Source organism: Asterias rubens, chromosome 16 (genome assembly GCF_902459465.1).
Source record: "Asterias rubens chromosome 16, eAstRub1.3, whole genome shotgun sequence".
In the NCBI taxonomy this organism is placed as follows: domain Eukaryota; kingdom Metazoa; phylum Echinodermata; class Asteroidea; order Forcipulatida; family Asteriidae; genus Asterias; species Asterias rubens.
The window spans coordinates 5,772,249-5,791,048 of NC_047077.1; the positions used below are offsets into that span (position 1 = coordinate 5,772,249).

At 39.1% G+C, this 18,800-nt stretch overlaps 1 protein-coding gene across 3 annotated transcripts in view; it reads right to left on the reverse strand.

The window, feature by feature from the left end:
* Positions 1 to 18,800, reverse strand: part of LOC117300774 (germinal-center associated nuclear protein-like) — a 30,565-nt gene that overhangs the window by 5,355 nt on the left and 6,410 nt on the right. For 2 of the 3 annotated variants that reach the window (XM_033784566.1, XM_033784564.1), the window contains exons 2-15: positions 18,209 to 18,322; positions 17,541 to 17,706; positions 16,963 to 17,112; positions 16,202 to 16,465; positions 12,617 to 12,858; positions 11,736 to 11,921; positions 11,160 to 11,363; positions 9,496 to 9,684; positions 5,215 to 5,533; positions 4,634 to 4,816; positions 3,600 to 3,830; positions 2,639 to 2,800; positions 1,737 to 1,863; positions 713 to 844 (exon numbers count right to left, since the gene is read on the reverse strand). In XM_033784566.1, coding sequence (XP_033640457.1) covers positions 713 to 844; positions 1,737 to 1,863; positions 2,639 to 2,800; positions 3,600 to 3,830; positions 4,634 to 4,816; positions 5,215 to 5,533; positions 9,496 to 9,684; positions 11,160 to 11,363; positions 11,736 to 11,921; positions 12,617 to 12,858; positions 16,202 to 16,465; positions 16,963 to 17,112; positions 17,541 to 17,678 — 2,527 coding nt within the window. In that variant the 5' untranslated portion in view covers positions 17,679 to 17,706; positions 18,209 to 18,322. The remainder of the gene's footprint in view (positions 1 to 712; positions 845 to 1,736; positions 1,864 to 2,638; positions 2,801 to 3,599; positions 3,831 to 4,633; positions 4,817 to 5,214; positions 5,534 to 9,495; positions 9,685 to 11,159; positions 11,364 to 11,735; positions 11,922 to 12,616; positions 12,859 to 16,201; positions 16,466 to 16,962; positions 17,113 to 17,540; positions 17,707 to 18,208; positions 18,323 to 18,800) is intronic. The other variant, XM_033784565.1, reaches the window with a different exon arrangement.

Here is an 18,800-nt window from a genome sequence, read left to right on the forward strand (position 1 = left end):
TGGGTTTTCCCGTTATTTTCCAATTGAGCCTAAATTTTCACAGGTTTGTTATTTTATATATAAGTTGTGATACACGACAATACTGGGCCTTGGACAATACTGTTTACCGAAAGTGTCCCTGTAAGTGGTATTTTGGCTGGTAACCTATTTCTGCTTGCCAAGATTTGTATTGTTCTTTTTCGAATTTGGGGGGATAGAAAACTTACATCTTAATCCATAACCACATTATTTTGGAGTGAAAAGATTCTCTATACTAATTTTTTGGTTTTACCCATATACACCGATGTGTGTAGCACTGTATACTCAGTACTTTCCCCCGAGTCCTGTGAAAAAAAAATCACAGGCATTTTACTCGGGTGGGATTCGAACCCACGACCCTTGCAATTCTAGAGCAGTGTCTTACCAACTAGACCACCGAGATTGCCCGGTAGCTAGAGGCGGTTCGAATCCTATGTTTAGCAGCGGGTACTGCAAACGATTTAATAGATGTTAAATTTGCATCGGGATAAAGAATATAAAAAAAAAAAATTAATATTCTTTATCCCGATGCAAATTTAACATCTATTAAATTCTCTATTCTATTGAAAAAGGCTGCTGTACTTCTAACCAAGTTATTAATTTGAATAGTGATTACCAAAATTTATATCTTCCTTTCTAGGGTAAAAACAAAACAGGGTACTCGGACGATTAGATAAGATTAGAACTTGCTTACCATCTTCGCTAATAAGAGGTAATTGCTTACCATCTTCGCTAATAAGAGGTAGACTTGGTAAGAGTAAAAATAGTATCTTTTGCCTCAGAAGTTCCATCTGCTTCTTAGAGTTCCAATCAGGACTTGGGAGTTCTGTCAATAACAAAAAAAGCAACTATATCAAAATTTCAACTGGATTATCTCGTTTGTCCCCCGCCTTCAGTTTTTAAAACTGGCATAAGAACTGGAATGTTTGTTTTTACAGGAGGCAGGTGAGTATTGAGTATACTTTATATTTATCTGTGGGTTAAAGCAAAATGTATATTCCTGATCCCTGACAACTATTTAAATGTAGCTGCACCCTTTGGTGTAAGTATAGGATTCAAAATGCCACTACTAATAACTATAAGCGAGAGTGGTTTAGAGCAAATGGGAGACTTTTTGGGACGATAGAGGGCAGCAGACTTACCGGGTAAATCCATTGTTCTCAGAATTATGCGCATGTTCAGAACTACGTAAACAATGGAAATTTACCCGGTATGTCTGCTGCCACCTAGCGTTGGAAAGTCTCCTATTGACTCTAAGTTCTGGTGGGTTTCAATCTGTGTCATGGCACTTGTATCATTTAGCAAGATGCTTTACTATGATTGCTTCTCTTCACCCAGGGGTATAAATGGGTACCTGCGAGAGTAGAGGTTGATATTGTGTATAAAAATGCCCTCAAAGAGCCATGGCAGCCCAGGGTTGTATACTCTGAAGGGAGCTGAGAAAGATTAAAAAAAGAATGGTATTTTCCCAAAGACCAGGGCACTAACGTAAAGTGCATTAATATGGCTATTGTAAATAGCGCTACAAAAAAAACCCCAATTATTATAGACGCACAAACTTGAAGCAAACAGTTTTTTAAATGTGCGCCCCAACTTGTCCAAGTCCATGGTAAGATTTGTTTTTGTGGTTTTAGGTGCATTTCGGTCTATATAGAATGCAGGCTTTTCACTAAAAAAGCTAAGAGATTTTTTTACAGCAACTGCAATATGTCCAATACCTGATTGGTTGTCCGACTTTGTGAACTCTGCAGGAGGCCATGAGAGGGAAGTCAGGGAATCGCTGCTGGCCACATCAGCAAGGTGCCTGACTGTTGCATTGTAGAGTTTAATCACACGACAGCAATCCTTCGATAAGGAAAAAACAATAAAAACAATGACCCTATGATCCATAATTGTAAAAATCAAAACATAAAAACTTCAAAACTAAATTTTCTTAACATCAAAGTTTAACCCTAGACACTATAATTAAGCATTGAAAACACAAAATCCTTTGCACTTCAACCAGGGGTCATAACTTCAAGATGTTCAAGAGCAGGTCACACCTTCGAGTAATAACTTAGTTTTTCTACCACCATGTTGTAAACGACTGGAACAGCCTGCCCGCATGCACAGTAAATGATAAATCACTCAATAATTTCAAGAGTTTGTTCAACATACATTGGGCCGACAATCCAATGAAATCTGTGAACTGGTTTGATACTTCAAGGGGTATTTGGTTTTTATGTAGCGCTTTATAAACCATGTCTCAAAGCACTTCAGACATTATTACCCCTGATCACTGGGCCTTTTTATTCCTTAAACCATCTCAGCTCCCTGCGGGGAGTATACAGCCTGTGCTGCCAAATAGGTAGCGCAACCAGCTAAATCATTCACAACAATCGTCTCTGCCCTCACAGGTACCCATTTACCCCTGGGTGGAGAGAAGCAATTATGGTAAAGTGTCTTGCTCTGGGACACAGGTGGCACGACCAGGAATAGAACCCACACTCTGCTGAACAGAAACACCAGAGCTGGAATTCGGTGCTCTTATCCGCTCTGTCACGACACCCCACAAATAGACCAAGTCTAAACCTCAGAGCCAAAGGTCTCGTAAGTATCTGTAAAGTAATGAATGAACTACCTGCTCGGGTAAACACGCATCTCTCCGCGTCTTGGCATCCTCATAGAGAGACAGACTGAAGAAGGCTGTCATCCCAGTGTCCAGGTAACCCTTGAGGGTATCTTCAGAGAGAGATGGAGGAGGGGGGCTACGAGTAGCCAGCCAATCCAAAGACTCGCTCAACTGTCAGGTGAACAAAACAAGTGAACAAACAAACGTTACTGAGGAGGTAGTGCTTTCTGCTCTACCAGCCAGGCTTCTGATTGATGATACCCAAGACTACATCCGCAAGGAATGTAAAGGGGTCCCTGTTTCAGCCCAAGGAGTAGGTGGCAACGGCCCCTGGATAAAAATTAATTCTAGCCCACACCTTCAAGTGGCCTTCAGGCCTGGTGTGTCTGGGGAATTGCATAAACAAAAAACGAAACAAAAATCGCACAAACCCAGGCCTCTTAGCACTGCTACAGCAAAAAAGTAGCCAAGTGAAATGGAAATAGGACTCAGTCCCCATTTTATAGAGCTGGTTAAGCACAAAATATAGCTTAACAATTTGCTGCTGAGCAAAATTGAACTGCCTATCAGTCACAGATGGTCCAAGTAATATGGTATTTTAGTTGGTAACCTAATTATGGTAAGCATAATAGTTATTGTACTAAGCTGAATGTGCTTAAATACCTCTACGGAATTGGGTTCTGGGCCCAATTTCATAATGCCTGTAGTATAAATACCTGCTAAGCAAAGAACAACCTTGCTTAAAAGAAACTGGTTATCAGTCACAATTCAATTAGGAATACATTTTTACATCTGGTGCCCCACTAATTGTTGCTGCTTAGCAAAGAAATGTGCTAAACAGTATTTTCTGCTTGACAGCTTTAAGAAATTAGGCCCTAATCACCGGTTGAGTTTTCTTGCAGAATTTGGTCACAAGAATCAAGCAGAAAATTGTTATCTTTCAATCTTCAAAAAGGAGATTTGCCCTTACCTCTTGGCTGTTTTGCGGCAACTCAACGTCCTCAGTGACCTCCAAGAAATTATAACCCGACAAGAAACCCTTCTCAGCCAGTCGATCGAGAGCTAGCATCTCTATACACATGCTCTGAGCATGCCCAGTAGCTGACCAATCAAGGAGGGCGATGACTAAAGGGAGAGGCGGAGTTACCGGTTTGGCTTGTAGGATGGAGTCCAGTCGAGACTTTGCTTGGCGCCAAAAATTCTACGAAATTTTAATGATACGAACTGTATGTTAATTACATTTTGGTGATCATATACAATTCAAAGATTTTGGTTTGAACAAAGAAAATTGCTTGGAGAGAAACTTCTACCAATAACCTCTGGATTAATGAAACGGGGCTCTACAAACTGAGCTATCTAGCCCTGTGTTGACGGCCTCCCTAGTAATCAATATCAAGGATGTCAGTCATAAGCCCATTAACCTTTAACAACCATGTAGCTAGCCAGGAATCACATCTAAGTTTACGATACAACCTGGGAAGGGGATGCGACTTTTAATTTAAAGGAACACGTTGCCTTGGATCGGTCGCGTTGGTCTTTGAAAAAGCGTTTTATGACCGTTTGTTATAAAATGCATATGGTTAGAAAGATGATGTAAAAGTACAATACAATGATCCACACAATAATGCCTCGAAATTGCCTGTTTTTTTTTACCTCGTACAATAACACGGTCGGCCATATATGGGAGTCAAAATTTTGACTCCCATAAATGGCCGACCGTGATAGTTCGCGACGTAAAAAGAAAACCGTACAATTTTGAGTGATACTTGTGTGGATCATTATATTCTACTTTTAAAACATCTTTCTAACAATATACATTTCATAACAAACGGTTTCAAACGCTTTTTATAGACCAACTCGTCCGATCCAAGGCAACGTGTTCCTTTAAAGACTGCGTTTTTAGAAGTAGGTCTATATAACTATATCAAATTGGAGAAACCCCTCCTCCCAAATATCACCACCCAAGTTATTTATCTGACCACACCTCACTAATACTTCACTGACCTGGTTACTACTGGGTGGATCCAGTGCAAACAGGATCCCGCTGGTTCCTAGCAGCTGATTGCGCTTAGAATGATGATTAGAGGTCATTGACCCCATTGTGACCTTTGTGCAGATACTGAGTGTGCAGAGCTTGTTGGGTGATACGTGGGGCACTCTTGCAGAGTACAAACTAAGTGTTTCAACCTATCGAACAAAAAGAAGATGATGTTATGATGAGCAGTGAAAGTAGAGCCATTTGATGCATTTTGCATTCATATAAAATTTAAAAAAATTGGGGTTGAACAAAAAAAAGTTGATGAGGGCATGAATTACTAGAGTGAGCTTTTACAAACTGAGCTATCCCTACTTTGTCAATATCTTTATTCGGGGTGCCAGTCAGAAGCCATTCAACCTATAACTGCTATGTAGCCAGGGATCACACCCAAGTCTACACTACAACCTGGGAAGCGGCAGCCAAGGGATTATGTTAAAGGGATGCAAATATTTTTTGTTGAAGAAACTTTACCCAGTCAGTGTTCGTTGTGGTTTATTACTTTATATTCAAATAAAGTTAAAACTAACATTAAAGTAGAAACGAATACCTGATCATTGTCCCCAAGCTGACCCCTCCTAGCGCCCTCAGAGAGTTTCCCTCTCCTCAGCTTCGCCTTCAGCCAATCACACAACCTCTCCTGGTCATGTGAACCCGATGCAGGCAGCGAAGCTACCAGCTTCCAGTAGTGGTGCTGCTGCCTGTTGCCATGGTGACTGCCTCCCGTCAAGGATGCATGATGTGAACGGAAGGAGTTGCCAAGTACAGTGGGGAGGTCGAGGGATGACCACGCCTTCTGGCGGCGAAGGTTTTGCAAGTAGTGAATCCGGAGGATGGAGTGGGCAATTTTCTCCCGGCCAGTCTCAATACTGCAAGAATAAACATTAAACAAAATGCTTATCCTTATAAAAACCATGCTTACCCAAAAAGCGGATTTGGAATTGCACAAATGTCAAAGCTTATTCAAACTCCATGTGAGGCACAAACTGAGCTTTCTAGCCCTGTCTCCCTATTTTGTTCATATCTTTGTTCAAGGATGCCATTCAAAAGTCATTGAAATGGCTTGTGTCACATTTGTACAAACCCCTTGTCAGTGATGTGGTCTCAAAAGGGTTAAAAAGCTCTTGCAATAAGTTGCTGAAGTTTACAAAATACAAAGTTGAAAAGACTCTGCACTACTAATGCAAAGGTCGTGGATTTGAATCCCATCTGAGTGGATTTTTGTTCACAGACCATTGGAAAGTATCGAGTATACAGTGCTATACAAATCAGTGTAAGGGCAACGTGTTAGCTAGCGAGCCATGCACGCCGTGTTAGCTTGAAAACACGGGCAAAAATTTGATGCACGGCTTGGGTGAAGCCGTGCTGTCTAATAATTTCAGTGAAAATTAATGAACTTCTTTTATTATTAGCTGTTTCAGAGCAAAGTGCAGCGAAACAGCTATTGTTTTTGTTCGTTTTTTTATTTGGTTGTTTCAGGATTATTCAGTACTCGCATTTTTTTGCATGGTTCCTAAAGAGCAATTGCAATGAAACTTTCAGTGATGAAGGGCATTGGTGCAAGGAGGGTCCTAAACGAAATTCGTCATGATGACATCATCATCGGTCACGTGACGTCATCTTAAAGGTGTTTTATTTAAATCTTTGAAAATCTATATCAAATCAACCACAAGAGACCAAAGATTTCTGTTAACGGGATTAGGTAGGAATAAATTAGGTCTTCATTTTATTTCGTGTGCGTGACCTCACATGACCTCTACTTCTGGTCGAAACGGGCCAAAAACGAAAGTACCCTGTAACTCAAAAGTGGTAAAAGTTATGAATTTTTTTTTCTCCGCGATAAAAGTGTCTAGCAAGGGTGGGCAATTCAAAAAAAGTATTGATGACATCATAAATTGCAACAGCGCCCTCTAGTGGCAAGTTGAAAATTCTTCAAAATGGACTTTTTGAAGATGTCTGTGGCGAAGTTTTTGGTAATCACTTTAAATTTTACACACACGTTTACTGTTTGGCAGGCATCATATGTGTGAAGTTTCAGATCAATGAAAAACAGGGAGGCTTTTATGTCTACAGCAATAAACGTATACTAATTCAATTTGATTATAATACGTACTTGCTCTACGGTGGGCAGATTGGTTGCTACGGGTGAAGTACCTCAATAGCTGGGTGTTATATAGCGCATCGCATAAGCAAGTAAAAGTTTCTAGTAATAAAGACATTATTATTCACAATGCAGAATACTTGTGAGGGGTGTTCTAAAACACATCTCAAAATATACAACATGCTGCTCCCTTTTTTTTCACTTCAGTGTATGGTCCCGTGTTCTCTTCTGTCTGGGTCTCAAACGGGACTTTCCAAAATATGTTTAGATCCTATTTCGCCATTTATTGTTTTGTGTTGTTGTCTGCCTTTGGGGAGAAGTCGGTATAAACTGACGGCCGTTATGGATAAATTTGCAAACAGCACTATGATCAGAAAATACATCAGCTCATTTATAAATCAGTGAACAACATTTTTCATAAGAAAGAAAACAATGGTTCTGATTGTAGGCTTCAAATAAAAATCTCAAGTTGGATTCCGATTATTTACGACTCTGGAAAACTCAACAAATTAATCTGATTGTATTCACAGCACACGACCTTAGCCGGGACCTTTCCCGGATGTTCATCTACAATGTCAATACGGGGACATGATCATTAATCATGATCGTGTGTGGTTCTCCCACGTACTCTAAAATGATGCTACACGACCAGCTTGATCTTATGAACTGTAAAAGTTGAGTTGTTATTGCCAGGTAATCAGGAGGTACACATTTGCCTTGAATGGAGCTAGCAGTAACTGGTACCAATTTCAGAATGGTTAATAACTTATTGAAAGTATGACCATCTTATTGAAGAGTTAGTACAGAGCCCCCATAAAGGTAGGAACAAAATGAAGGGTCAAATAACAACAATATGTCGTTCCGTCATTATATTGTTTCGTTCCCTCGAGTGACTGAGTTAATTCGAAGTGCTATTCCGTTAACTTTTTTCCGTTAAAAATAATCTAAGGTAAACAACAAATGTATTTGTTCTATTAAGCACCAACACGCATAACGTTATCTTGCATGCACTTTAGTCAAGTGTTTTTTTGTTTTTTCTTGTCAGACGCAGCCATCAAACTTAAAGTGAAATAATATGTAGATTAACTAATGCATGACATCTAATAACCACCCAACCCTTAAAGATTATGATACTGCGTTCAAAAATAGTAGTCCGTAATCCAACATGAACACACCCCTTTTAGTTCGGGTGTCATAGAGGTAAAATGCAAAATAACATTTGGTCATCCCAGACATGCCAACCTCTGGGATCACAAAACTGTATTCTGAAACCCCAAAACCTGTATTTTGCATCAAAAACCTGTATTTTTTTTTTAAACACGCGTAAACGTAGTTTTAAGCCCGAGACAGGCAAAATAGAGAAGGTGTGAAGGCCATTAAGTTATCAAACAGCCTAATTAAACCTGTTAATTAAAACTTGAAGAAAAATAAATAAAAATAAAATAAAATAAAATAAAATAAAAATAAAAATAAAATAAAAATAAAAATAAAATAAAAATAAAAATAAAATAAAAATAAAATAAAATAAAATAAAAATAAAATAAAATAAAATAAAATAAAATAAAATCAAAACAAATCAAATCAAAACACATTAAAAAATTGGGCAGAGGTTTCCCTACGGGTGGTTAACCCAATGGAACAGGTTTTGTATGAAAAAAGATAATGATACATCATATCTTAAAGACATTGATTAATCATATCCTATTTCACATAGAGACCCTTGTCAATTAATTAAATATCATCAAGTACAAAACAAAACCAATTTAATTTCAATGAAGAAGACAAAAAAAAAAAATTCATCCCAAAAAGTTTCGTTTGTTGGGGGCATAGTTTTTAAATTTATCTTATAAAAATCTCGCTTCAGGCGCTCTATATCTTTTGTGTCTTTATTTTGGCAAAACATTCTTTTGCAAACTCGATTCGTCCATTCACAAAACTACCGATACCATATAAGGGCATTTGACAACAGCGCCCTCTGTTGTTCAATGAATTGTGTTAGACTGGTTCCCTGTGAAATCGGGACGTCTGATAAACTGGCGTGTAGTATGCAATGCAGGTTTGTGCTACTAGCGTGCGTGCAATGATGGACGCAAGGGAATCTCCGTTGCGCTCGCTCGATGTGTGGTGAAAGTTGAACAAGGAATACCCCCGTGGAATAATAAAGTTCACTGGATAATCATTATCGGCCGTAAGTAGTCGGCCGAAAACTTATTTGTGTCAATAAAAAAATATTGAACTTGAGTTAAAAAAGGGCACGACGGCCAACTGGGATAAAATTGTATTTTTGCGGTGGCGATGCTCAAAACCGTATTTTTTTTGCAAAACCCGTACACCCGTATTTTTTACAAAAACCCGTACGAAATACGGGAAAAACGTACTAGTTGGCATGTCTGTCATCCCCATTGCAAGAACACAAGAAAGACGACATGAAGGTGTTCACCAGAAACCACCAGAGAGCACCTACAGTAGCCAGAGCTTCCAGGGCCCTTAAGGGGGGGGGGGGGGAGACAGACTTGGCGCTGCGCGCTCGTGTTGTCTACGCACACAATGTTTCTTTTTTTTTTTTGTAGTGATTTTAGGTTGCACTCCCACTTTTTCAGTTTGCACTCCCACTTTCCAAATTCCTGGCTAAGACACTGTGTAAGGGTAAAAACATCCGTTTAAGGTTAAAAACAAATTATAAAATCAGAAATGTAACAAAAACTAAAAACTTAAAAACATGAATCTTACCCGTATGGAGACTCCAGAGTCACACCCGACCTCTCCCTTGCCACGCCTTCATCCGTGACCTCCTTGGTCTCTCTACGCCCCGCCCACAACACCCTAAGCTGCTCCTGGGCGCTCTGGTTGGGCGGGGCTGCTGGGAAGGTCAGCAGCATCCTCCTCAGTCGGATGCGCTTTGTGTAGACCCTGTACCATCTAAACAGTAGTAAAGAAAACAGACAGTTATATCAGAGCTGCTTGCATTTGCATCTTGCAATCAAGAAGATTTTTATTTATTTAACTTTTTTTATGAGAGATCGCCTAACATCACACTTACATTTGTGCTATAGACCCAGATCAACAAGGGGCATGCTGCAACCTACTCCTGGGGCTGAAACAGAGTTACTCGCTTCATGGTCTAGGCATGCATTCACTAGAAGCCTGGCTGGTAGAGCAGAATGGACTACCTTCCCAACTTTTTAAAGCCATTGGACACTTAATAAAATAACAAACCTGTGAAAATTTAGGCTCAATCGGTCATCGGAGTCGGGAGAAAATAACGGGAAAACCCACCCTTTTTTTCGTACAGTTCGCCGTGTCAGGAAATGTGTTTAAAATAAATCCGTAGTTCTCGAAATAGAGAAATGTTTTAATGTTTTCTCAAAAAGTAAAGCATTTCATGGAATAATATTTCAAGAGAAGTCTTTCACCATTACCTTCTGTAAACCCTGTAGGTTATTTGTAAATCTGTGCATTTTTTTTTTTTTTTGGTTCCGAAAGTGTCCAATGGCATTAAGAAGCAATGATGGTTCGGAAAAGAACTGGTGGTTGACAACTCAACGTTTTGATCAGTATGCTCTGATTCAGGAGAAAGCATACTTTGTCCGTATATATCTTTGTTCAAGGGTGGACAGTCAGAAGCCATGATGTAAGCCAAATTGAACAACTAGGGAAACGTGAGTCTATTTAACCTCTCTGGGAAATCTGTTTGCGACTCGGCAACATATTACATATTTATTATTTACTATTGGTTGTATAATTATCTTCTTTTATTATTGCTTTGTGTACTATATGATGTTAAATCTATACTAATTTTATTGTGTACCCCAGATGTGGGACAACAGATCTACGGATCATAGTATGTATTTGCTTTTGTTGTCCCTTGCCCATCACGGGGTATAGTGTCTTGTATTTTGTTTTGTACTGTTATGGCAAATAAAATAATAATAATAATAATAATAATAATAATAATAATAACATCCAATGTCAGCCGGTCAAACCCTCATAACTATTTTTTCAAGATAAAAAACTAATGAGCAAGGCACTAAAACCAGCAGGGTGGATACGTGCGCATTACGAATCTTATTATTATTATTACTATTATTATTATTATTATAATTACTTTGTAAAAAGTTTGGATGGTAGTGCATTGCCCTCTACCAACCAGGCTCCTACAGTGGATGATACCCATACCTACATCTTTATGGATTATAAAGATGATAAACCTGTTTCAGCCCAAGAAGTAGGTGGCAACGAGGCCCCTGGTGACATTTGATTTGGGTTATAGCCCAAAACAGTTTAGTGTAGACCTCACCTTAAAATGGCTGCCCGGCCTTGTGAGTTAGGCAATATATATTATATAAAAATACAAAAAAACATAACAAATGTAACCCATTTAAACCTACTCTCACCTCTGTAAGTATTTAGCTTGTTGTCCGAGTAGCACGGCTTTCTCAATCTCAGCAAGTCGCTGGTCACGTTGAGCAGTCTCCATCTGAATGAGCTCAGTTGACACTCGTTGCCCTTCCTCGGCAATGACCTCCATGATGAGTTCTTGACTGATGTGAGCGATGGATCGCCTCATGCACTCAATCCTCAGCTGGCGTTCAATTTCACTGTCATTCAAACAAAATTTCACTAAGTGAGATTTTGAAGATTTCTTTGTGAATACTACTTCCTGCTTTATCTCTTTTTTTCTTTTAAGACACAAATCCAAACTTTCACTTAAAATGAAAGACCCATATTTAAAAATAAAAGAAAACGAAAGGAACTACAGACTTCAACAAACTAGGACAGTTATGCTAAGCCTCAAAGGCACTGTACACCTTTAAACATTCCCAACATTACGTACAGTGCCTTTAAATAATTTGTTTTAAGTATTGCATTACACTGGTTTAATGATCAAACAAAACTAATATTCTTGAACACGATGCAAATACAACATCAATTCAATTTCACTCTTTTTGCAACGATAAACCTCAACCAACCTCGTTGCTATAGTAACAGCCTCTCCCTTGACGACGGTTGCTAGGGTATCTTCGTGGATACCCAGCGCTATCCTCTTTTGTTGCTCTTTCCTCTCCATCAAAGCTTGTTGCTGTTCTTGATGTTTTTGTTGCTGCTCTTGCTCTAATCTACGTCGTGTCATCTCGGCAAGTTGTGCTTCATGAAGTCTGACAAACAAGATTACAAGATTTCTTGCTTACAGGCACTGGACATGTTTGATAGTTGTCAAAAACCAGTGTTCTCACTTGGTTTGTTCCAACATATTCATAAAATAACAAACCTGTGACAATTTGGGCTCAATTGGTCAGCATTATTCATTCCTAGAAGCAAATACAGTTGGGGCGAACACACCTTTTCTGCTGCGGCCCCAGGATACGGAACAGTCTTCCTAACAACATCAGACAATCACCTACAATACATATTTTTAAGAGGTCTCTCAAATGTCACTTGTTTACAATAGCTTACTCTATAACGGCAGGCCTGATACTTAGCAGAGGCAACGAAGGCGATTGCCTCCATGCCCCCTGGTCATTGCCTTGGTGCCATTGAAATGCTCCAGTACAAATGTACACTTTCCTCATAGGGTGCCCTTTACCAGGAGAAAATGCCTTGGTGCCCTTGCCCTTTCAAAACAAAGATCCGTTGTAGACAATGGCACCATATAAATGTTACAATTAATTGATTGATTGAAAACAAGGTTGCCCGTCGGTTTAATGATATGCATTATTCATACTCCGGTTTACAGGTCATCAATATTTATATAAGCTCATCACTATTCATGTCAGCTAGTGAATATGCATTAAAAACAAAAAATACAGGGTTTCTCTGTGTCACCTCCCCTTGCCCTCCACATCTGACCCACCTCTGTTTCTCCTCTTGAACTCTCAGCTCCTGAACCCTCTTCTCCTGCATTCTCTGCTCCTGCACGACCTCCTTGGCAATCTCAGCAACCATAGGAACGGACACTCCTTCATACGCCTCGTCCAAGATGTCCGAGGAGCCACTACGGATGTAATGGACCCAGTACAGTAGGCTGTTACTCAACTCCAGAGCCATCTCATCGATGACCTCAAGGAACATCCCTCGGGCGGCTTCTTTGATTTCCTTTTAGAAGAAAAACATCAAAACAAGACAAAAAGTGAGACTAAAATTTCTTTCAAAATTGATTATTATTGATTTGTTACAAATCATATATGTGACCTGCTCTGTGAAAATGAGTCAGATGTAGGCAATTTCAAGAATTGAGTTATATGTATGTCTGGAAAGAACACATCAGCAGCAGTAATTTGGTATGTGTCTAAGCTTTGGGGTGTATCGCGTTGCTGAGTTACTTCCGTTTGAAATTAACCACTACACCATATTTGGTGAAAAACGAATTACAAGTAAAATGATATTTTAAACTACCATTGTGTGCAAAAGGATACAAATTAGACATAAGTATGATCACAAAATTGATGTATTCATAGCTTTATTGCCTAAATATAAGTGTTTTAAAGGTTAACCATGCAACTAAAGATCTTAAAAAGAAAAAAACAAAAACAAAAAACATTAAACTGTCCATAACTTAATATTGCATTGGGCGATATCTGACTCATTTTCACAGAGTGGGTCACATATTGCAGCCCATGGGCTGAGTTGTGTTCAATATACAAGAAAATACATCAAATATTAAAAACTGCAAGACAAATCAAGAAACTTGAAAAGGCTAAAAAACTACAGTAAGGGAGTAAGACAAAATATACAATCTTAAATATATAGTAGCAAGATTTATTTTGTGTGATTTGAATGTCTTTTAGAAATTGTAAATTCAGAATGCAATTTGGTTGTTGGACCGTGAATTTTTTAATGTTTTTTAAATAAACCATAAATAAATAAATAAACAAATATAAAGACCAGAAATCACATCAACTCTGTAGCGATTCAGGCATCAGAACTTGAGTCTGGTGCACTAGTCCGCTCGGCCACACCACATCAAAATCTGCATCATGGACACAACTAACACAGCTCCAACCTTGAACCCAATATTCTGTCATCAAGGTCCCCCTTTCTTCTCCTCTCCTTAATAGTAAAAAAGTGCCACTCAGCGGGAGGTACATGCACCCAGGGTATGTTATGAGGAAGATAACTGGCTTTAGGGAATCACAGATTTGCCCTTTGAAAATAATTAGGTGGAATAACATGCAGTATCAGCCTTTGAAAATTCTGAAAGTTGCTTGGAATCCTAGCTATATTTTTTCAAAATTCAAATCTGTGATGGCCCTACACCCAATTATCTTTCTCAGACTAGATCAAAGGCACAATACACCCCTATATACCCCCTTACATTACCAAGCTAACAGAGTAGCAAGCATTACATCATTCCTATTTTTTACTGAAAAAGTACAATAATACAACTATCCGGGTTTTGCAATGAGTAAGACACAAAAACACCTTTATTCTCTAAGAATACATGTAGTTAACAAGAACAGAATCTACAAAGCAAAGTGTAAACATGTTGTTACCCCAACCTGACTAACATTGGTACCTCACCATTCAATGCCTCAAAAAACCTAGATACCTTTATGAATTCATACAAAGAATGAAAATGTCGTGAGTGTTCTGAAAAGACAGCTTAAAAAAGTACAGTTTTCAGTCATTTCAGGTATAACCAGATGCGGGTCACATACCTGCCATTATAATGTGATGGAATACCAGTGACCCCACCCTCACCGATGACCCATTTTCACTGAGCTGCTTGACTGGCCCTCTTGTTACCAATTTCCTTTGGCATAAACAACTTTAAAGACACTGAACACTGTTGGTGATTGTCAAAGACCAGTCTTCTCACTTGCTGTATCTCAACATATGCATAAAATAGCAAACCTGTGAAAATTTGAGGCCAATTGGTCGCTTAAGTTGCGAGACATTAATGAAAGAAAACAACACCCTTCAAGCACACGAAGTTGTGTGCGTTCAGATGCTTGATTTTGAGACCACAAATTCTAAATCTGAGGTCTCGAAATCAAATTTGTGGAAAATTACTTCTTTATCGAAAACTACACCACTTCAGAGGGAGCCGTTTCTCACAATGTTTTATACTATCAACCTCTCCCACTACTCGTAATAAATAAAGGTTTGAGGATAATAATTATTTTAAGTAATTACCAATAATGTCCACTGCCTTTAAGTTAGAGATTTTGAAATTGAAAAAGCCTTAATGCGTATTTGGAAAACCGAGGGACTTAGCCAACATTACATTCCCACACAGCCTCTGTTCAAAGTTTTATTTTACCCTGAGGATTTTATTTGAGAGCATATGTGAAAGTATTAACAAAATTCTTTCCCAACTCAAATTCCATTAAAAAAAAAAACGAAAAAAAAAAACCCCATTGAGATCAAAAGTGAGGTCAAAAATGTCACCGCGTAAGTTTTGGACTTACTTTGTTAACATGTTGGCACCTACCGACCAAAATGCAAACCTTTGTCATAAAAATTGCCATAGCAGGAAGAAATGGAAGAATTAAGGTAAAACTGTGTACAAATAAATGTAGTTGATTTTTATCAGGTTTGCCAATAAACAGTCTAAAAATTGGTCGGATTTTATTGACCTGTGACACTGCCTGGGTTAATTCTTTAGGTTAAAAAAAAGGCAAGCTACTACTAAGTAGGCCTGGTTGACTAGTGCCATTGACGCGACTATTAAATCATTAGTCGATTCGCGACTGCCGCATTTTTTCTTTTTGGAAAGATGTGGAAACTTTTAAATCCAGAAAAAGAGGGGAAGAAAAGAAGCCTATTTGCCAGTCCCAGATATGCAGAAGCTTTTTGAAAACAAACTTGACTTGGGCAAGTGCCAAGCACAGCAATGTTTGTCTTTTTCAAAAAATCCTGTTTGTGGCAGAACTTCATTTCAGGCTAAGGCTACACACAATAGTCAGAAAACCTTTTATCCATCATACAATTTCACACATGAATAAAATCCTGTCTGTAATAACATCACATCACATGCCTTTGAGCTGAATACATTGTAAAGTGAAAGATTGTATAATGACTAAAAAAAAACCAAAGCTTTAGGGAAACTCCAAGTTTGCATTAAAGCGGCAAATAAATAACAATAATGATAATAATAATATCGAAGTCTTAAAAAGTGCACGTATCTACCAAACAAGGTACTCAAGGCACTGAGTATATACAAACTTTCAGAAAGATAGGTTATTGCAGTGATGAATTCTGAGACCCAATTATTTAGCACCTTATAAGGTGCTACGGCACATACAGCAGTCACAGCCAGGTGCACTGGGTTCTTTTACATGCATTACACAAAACTAAGGACCATTGGCTTTACGTCCCATCCGAAGGACAAGTGTCATGGCTGGGGATTCGAACCCACATTCTGCTGATCAGAAACACCAGAGTTTGAATTCGGCAAGTCCCTCAAGCAAAAAATAAAAAATAAAAAAATCCTTACCGCTTTAGAGTACGGCGTCTCGGCCATCGACGCCTTCACCTCCGCAGGGACAGTAGAGGGCACTGTTGGCATCGGGGTCTCAGCGGCCTTGACGGGGCTTCCTGCCATTCTCTGATCCTTCTCAGGTATCGGCGCCTCTTGCTCATTGGTGGGTGCTGGCGTTGCCTTGGCAATGACTGTATATCCCTTATAGTTCCCATTCTCGTCGAAACTTGACATTGGATGATGAATGACCTCTGGGGGGAGAGGGCCACCGTTGACCACCTAGGAGGTAGAAAAATAATCTCTACTTGAAGCTCAGACTGATATTTCAAAATCCTCATTAGAACTGGTTTTAATAAGAGGCATATTTTAAGGCCATTATGAAACCAAGTATTGTAGCGCCTTACTACTACTACTAATAATAATAATAATAATAATAATAATAATAAGTTCTTATAAGCGCATTTTAGAATAACCGTATCAATGCGCTTTACATAAGTGCTCTGGTCATTGGGCCAACAACCCTCTAATCTTTCTCAGCTCCCTGGGTAGTATACAGCCAGGTAAACTGTAGCGCTCCAAAGGCTTTTTGATACACAATATCAACCTCTACCCTCACAGGTACCCATTTATACCCCTGGGTGAAGAGAAGCAGTTATAGTTAAGTATCTTGCTCAAGGACACAAGTGTCACAACAGGGAACCCCAACCCATTTTCTTCGCTCAGCAAACCTATCCTAGCTTCATGAAATTTGGAACCGGTGAGAGATCTTCACTCACCTCTCCGATGGACATTGAATTCTTGACCTCAATGATGGAATGGGACCTCTCCGCCACAGGGGTGATGTCAGGATGCTCAAAGGCTGAACGACTGAAAGTCACGACACCGTCTTCAACGGTCAAGTTGTGCGACTGACAGAACTCAGAGGCCTGCACAACAACAAAATTTAATAAGAGTAACTATAAATATAAATATGAATAGTGAACTTACGGGTAAAGCCATGTGGAAAATATCTTTGAGGGAGTGGTGGCTCTGGAAAGAGCCAGGTTGGTTTCAAACAGTATACTCTGACGATTCAAATTCATATTTATAGTTACTCTTATTCTCCACACCATGCAAAGCTTCAAACACCATTTAGAAGTTTAACATATGTTAAAGTTGCATCAAGGATGAAGAATATTATTTGGTTTTACCCGTGTACTTTTCCCGAGTTCAGTGAAAAAAAATCACAGGTGCATTACTCGGTTGAGATTCAAACCCCCGTTTTGGCCTCGGGAATATTGCAATGGTAAGAACTAGCAGGGAAGAGAGGGCACGCTGTGGTCTATGTCATTACGCAAAAAGCTGAATTTAATACCTGCGTGATGTCGTCAAACGCCAGCGATGTTGAGATGTCCACCAAGGGGAAGTTGGAGCCTCTGGTACTGCTGAAGGTATATGCCTTGATCATCACATCCAGAGCCAAGTTACGAACTTGCATGAAATAGCGATGCATTATACAGGCATTCAGATACGTCGCTGATCTGCAAACGAGAAAGTAAAACAAACATATTCAAGAGGTTATAGTGTATGTTTATTAATATAGGACTCCTATATTAAGAGATGTTTGAAGCTTTGCATGGTGTGAAGGATAAGAATCAACTTATCTTGTCATTCATTTGATTGATTGAACACGTGCCCTATTTTATGTCATTCAAAAATCTAATATAGGAGTCCTATATTGATTAATATACAATGCTTATGGGACACTTTGTGATACCAGGTCGTATTATTGGGGACAAGTTTCTGTGTCTACTTTGTGTTTATTATGAAAAATGTCTCAAGTATTTTTTATAAAACAAATAATAATTGCTTTTTGTTTGTGCTTGTCGCCGAATATGATCAATCAGTGAAAACTTTTTTTTTCCATTTCAAACTGCTTCGCTTCATGAAATGGAATAGTCCAGATTTCGCTTTGTGATTATCTGTTAACCAAAAGTGAACCTATGATTGTTGCTGTGATTTATAGCAGTGTAGAAGCGGTACCTGACTAGTTTGAAGAACTTGACATAGTTGTTGCTGCTGATAGCTGAGAAGGCTTTCAGGGCAAACCTGACGGACTCGGAGTTCTTGACATCTGCTCTGTACTGCTGAGCTTGCCTGCAGAGGAGAAGAACAATTCGATTCATTAAACAACTATTTTCATAAAAGCAGTATTTAGGAAAATAATGAGAGAATGCCAAAAGGTGTGATGTACAGCGAGCTCTCTAACGGTAAACGAAATGTTGGGCGACCTAGACTCCGTTACTCTCACTGCACGAAAAGACACCTCAAGGCTGCTGGCATCCATTTCCAGCAATGATCAAGTACAGCCAGAGTAGGACAGCCTGCAAAGCTGCAGTGCATGCTGGATCTGCTTCAGCTGAAGTGGCAAGAGCAGCAGGCGCAGATGCTAAATGGCGTCGTCGTCATGTACGAGAGCTACTACCCCCTCTGCCATCTACTGCCTGCACACTACCACCATTGCGTGTCGGCATTTTGGCAGATGAGCTAAGCAAGGATGGATTCTACATTCTAGCGAAAATATCACAATAGTTTTTATGCACTGGTTTCTCAACAAGTGATTTTTTATGTATCT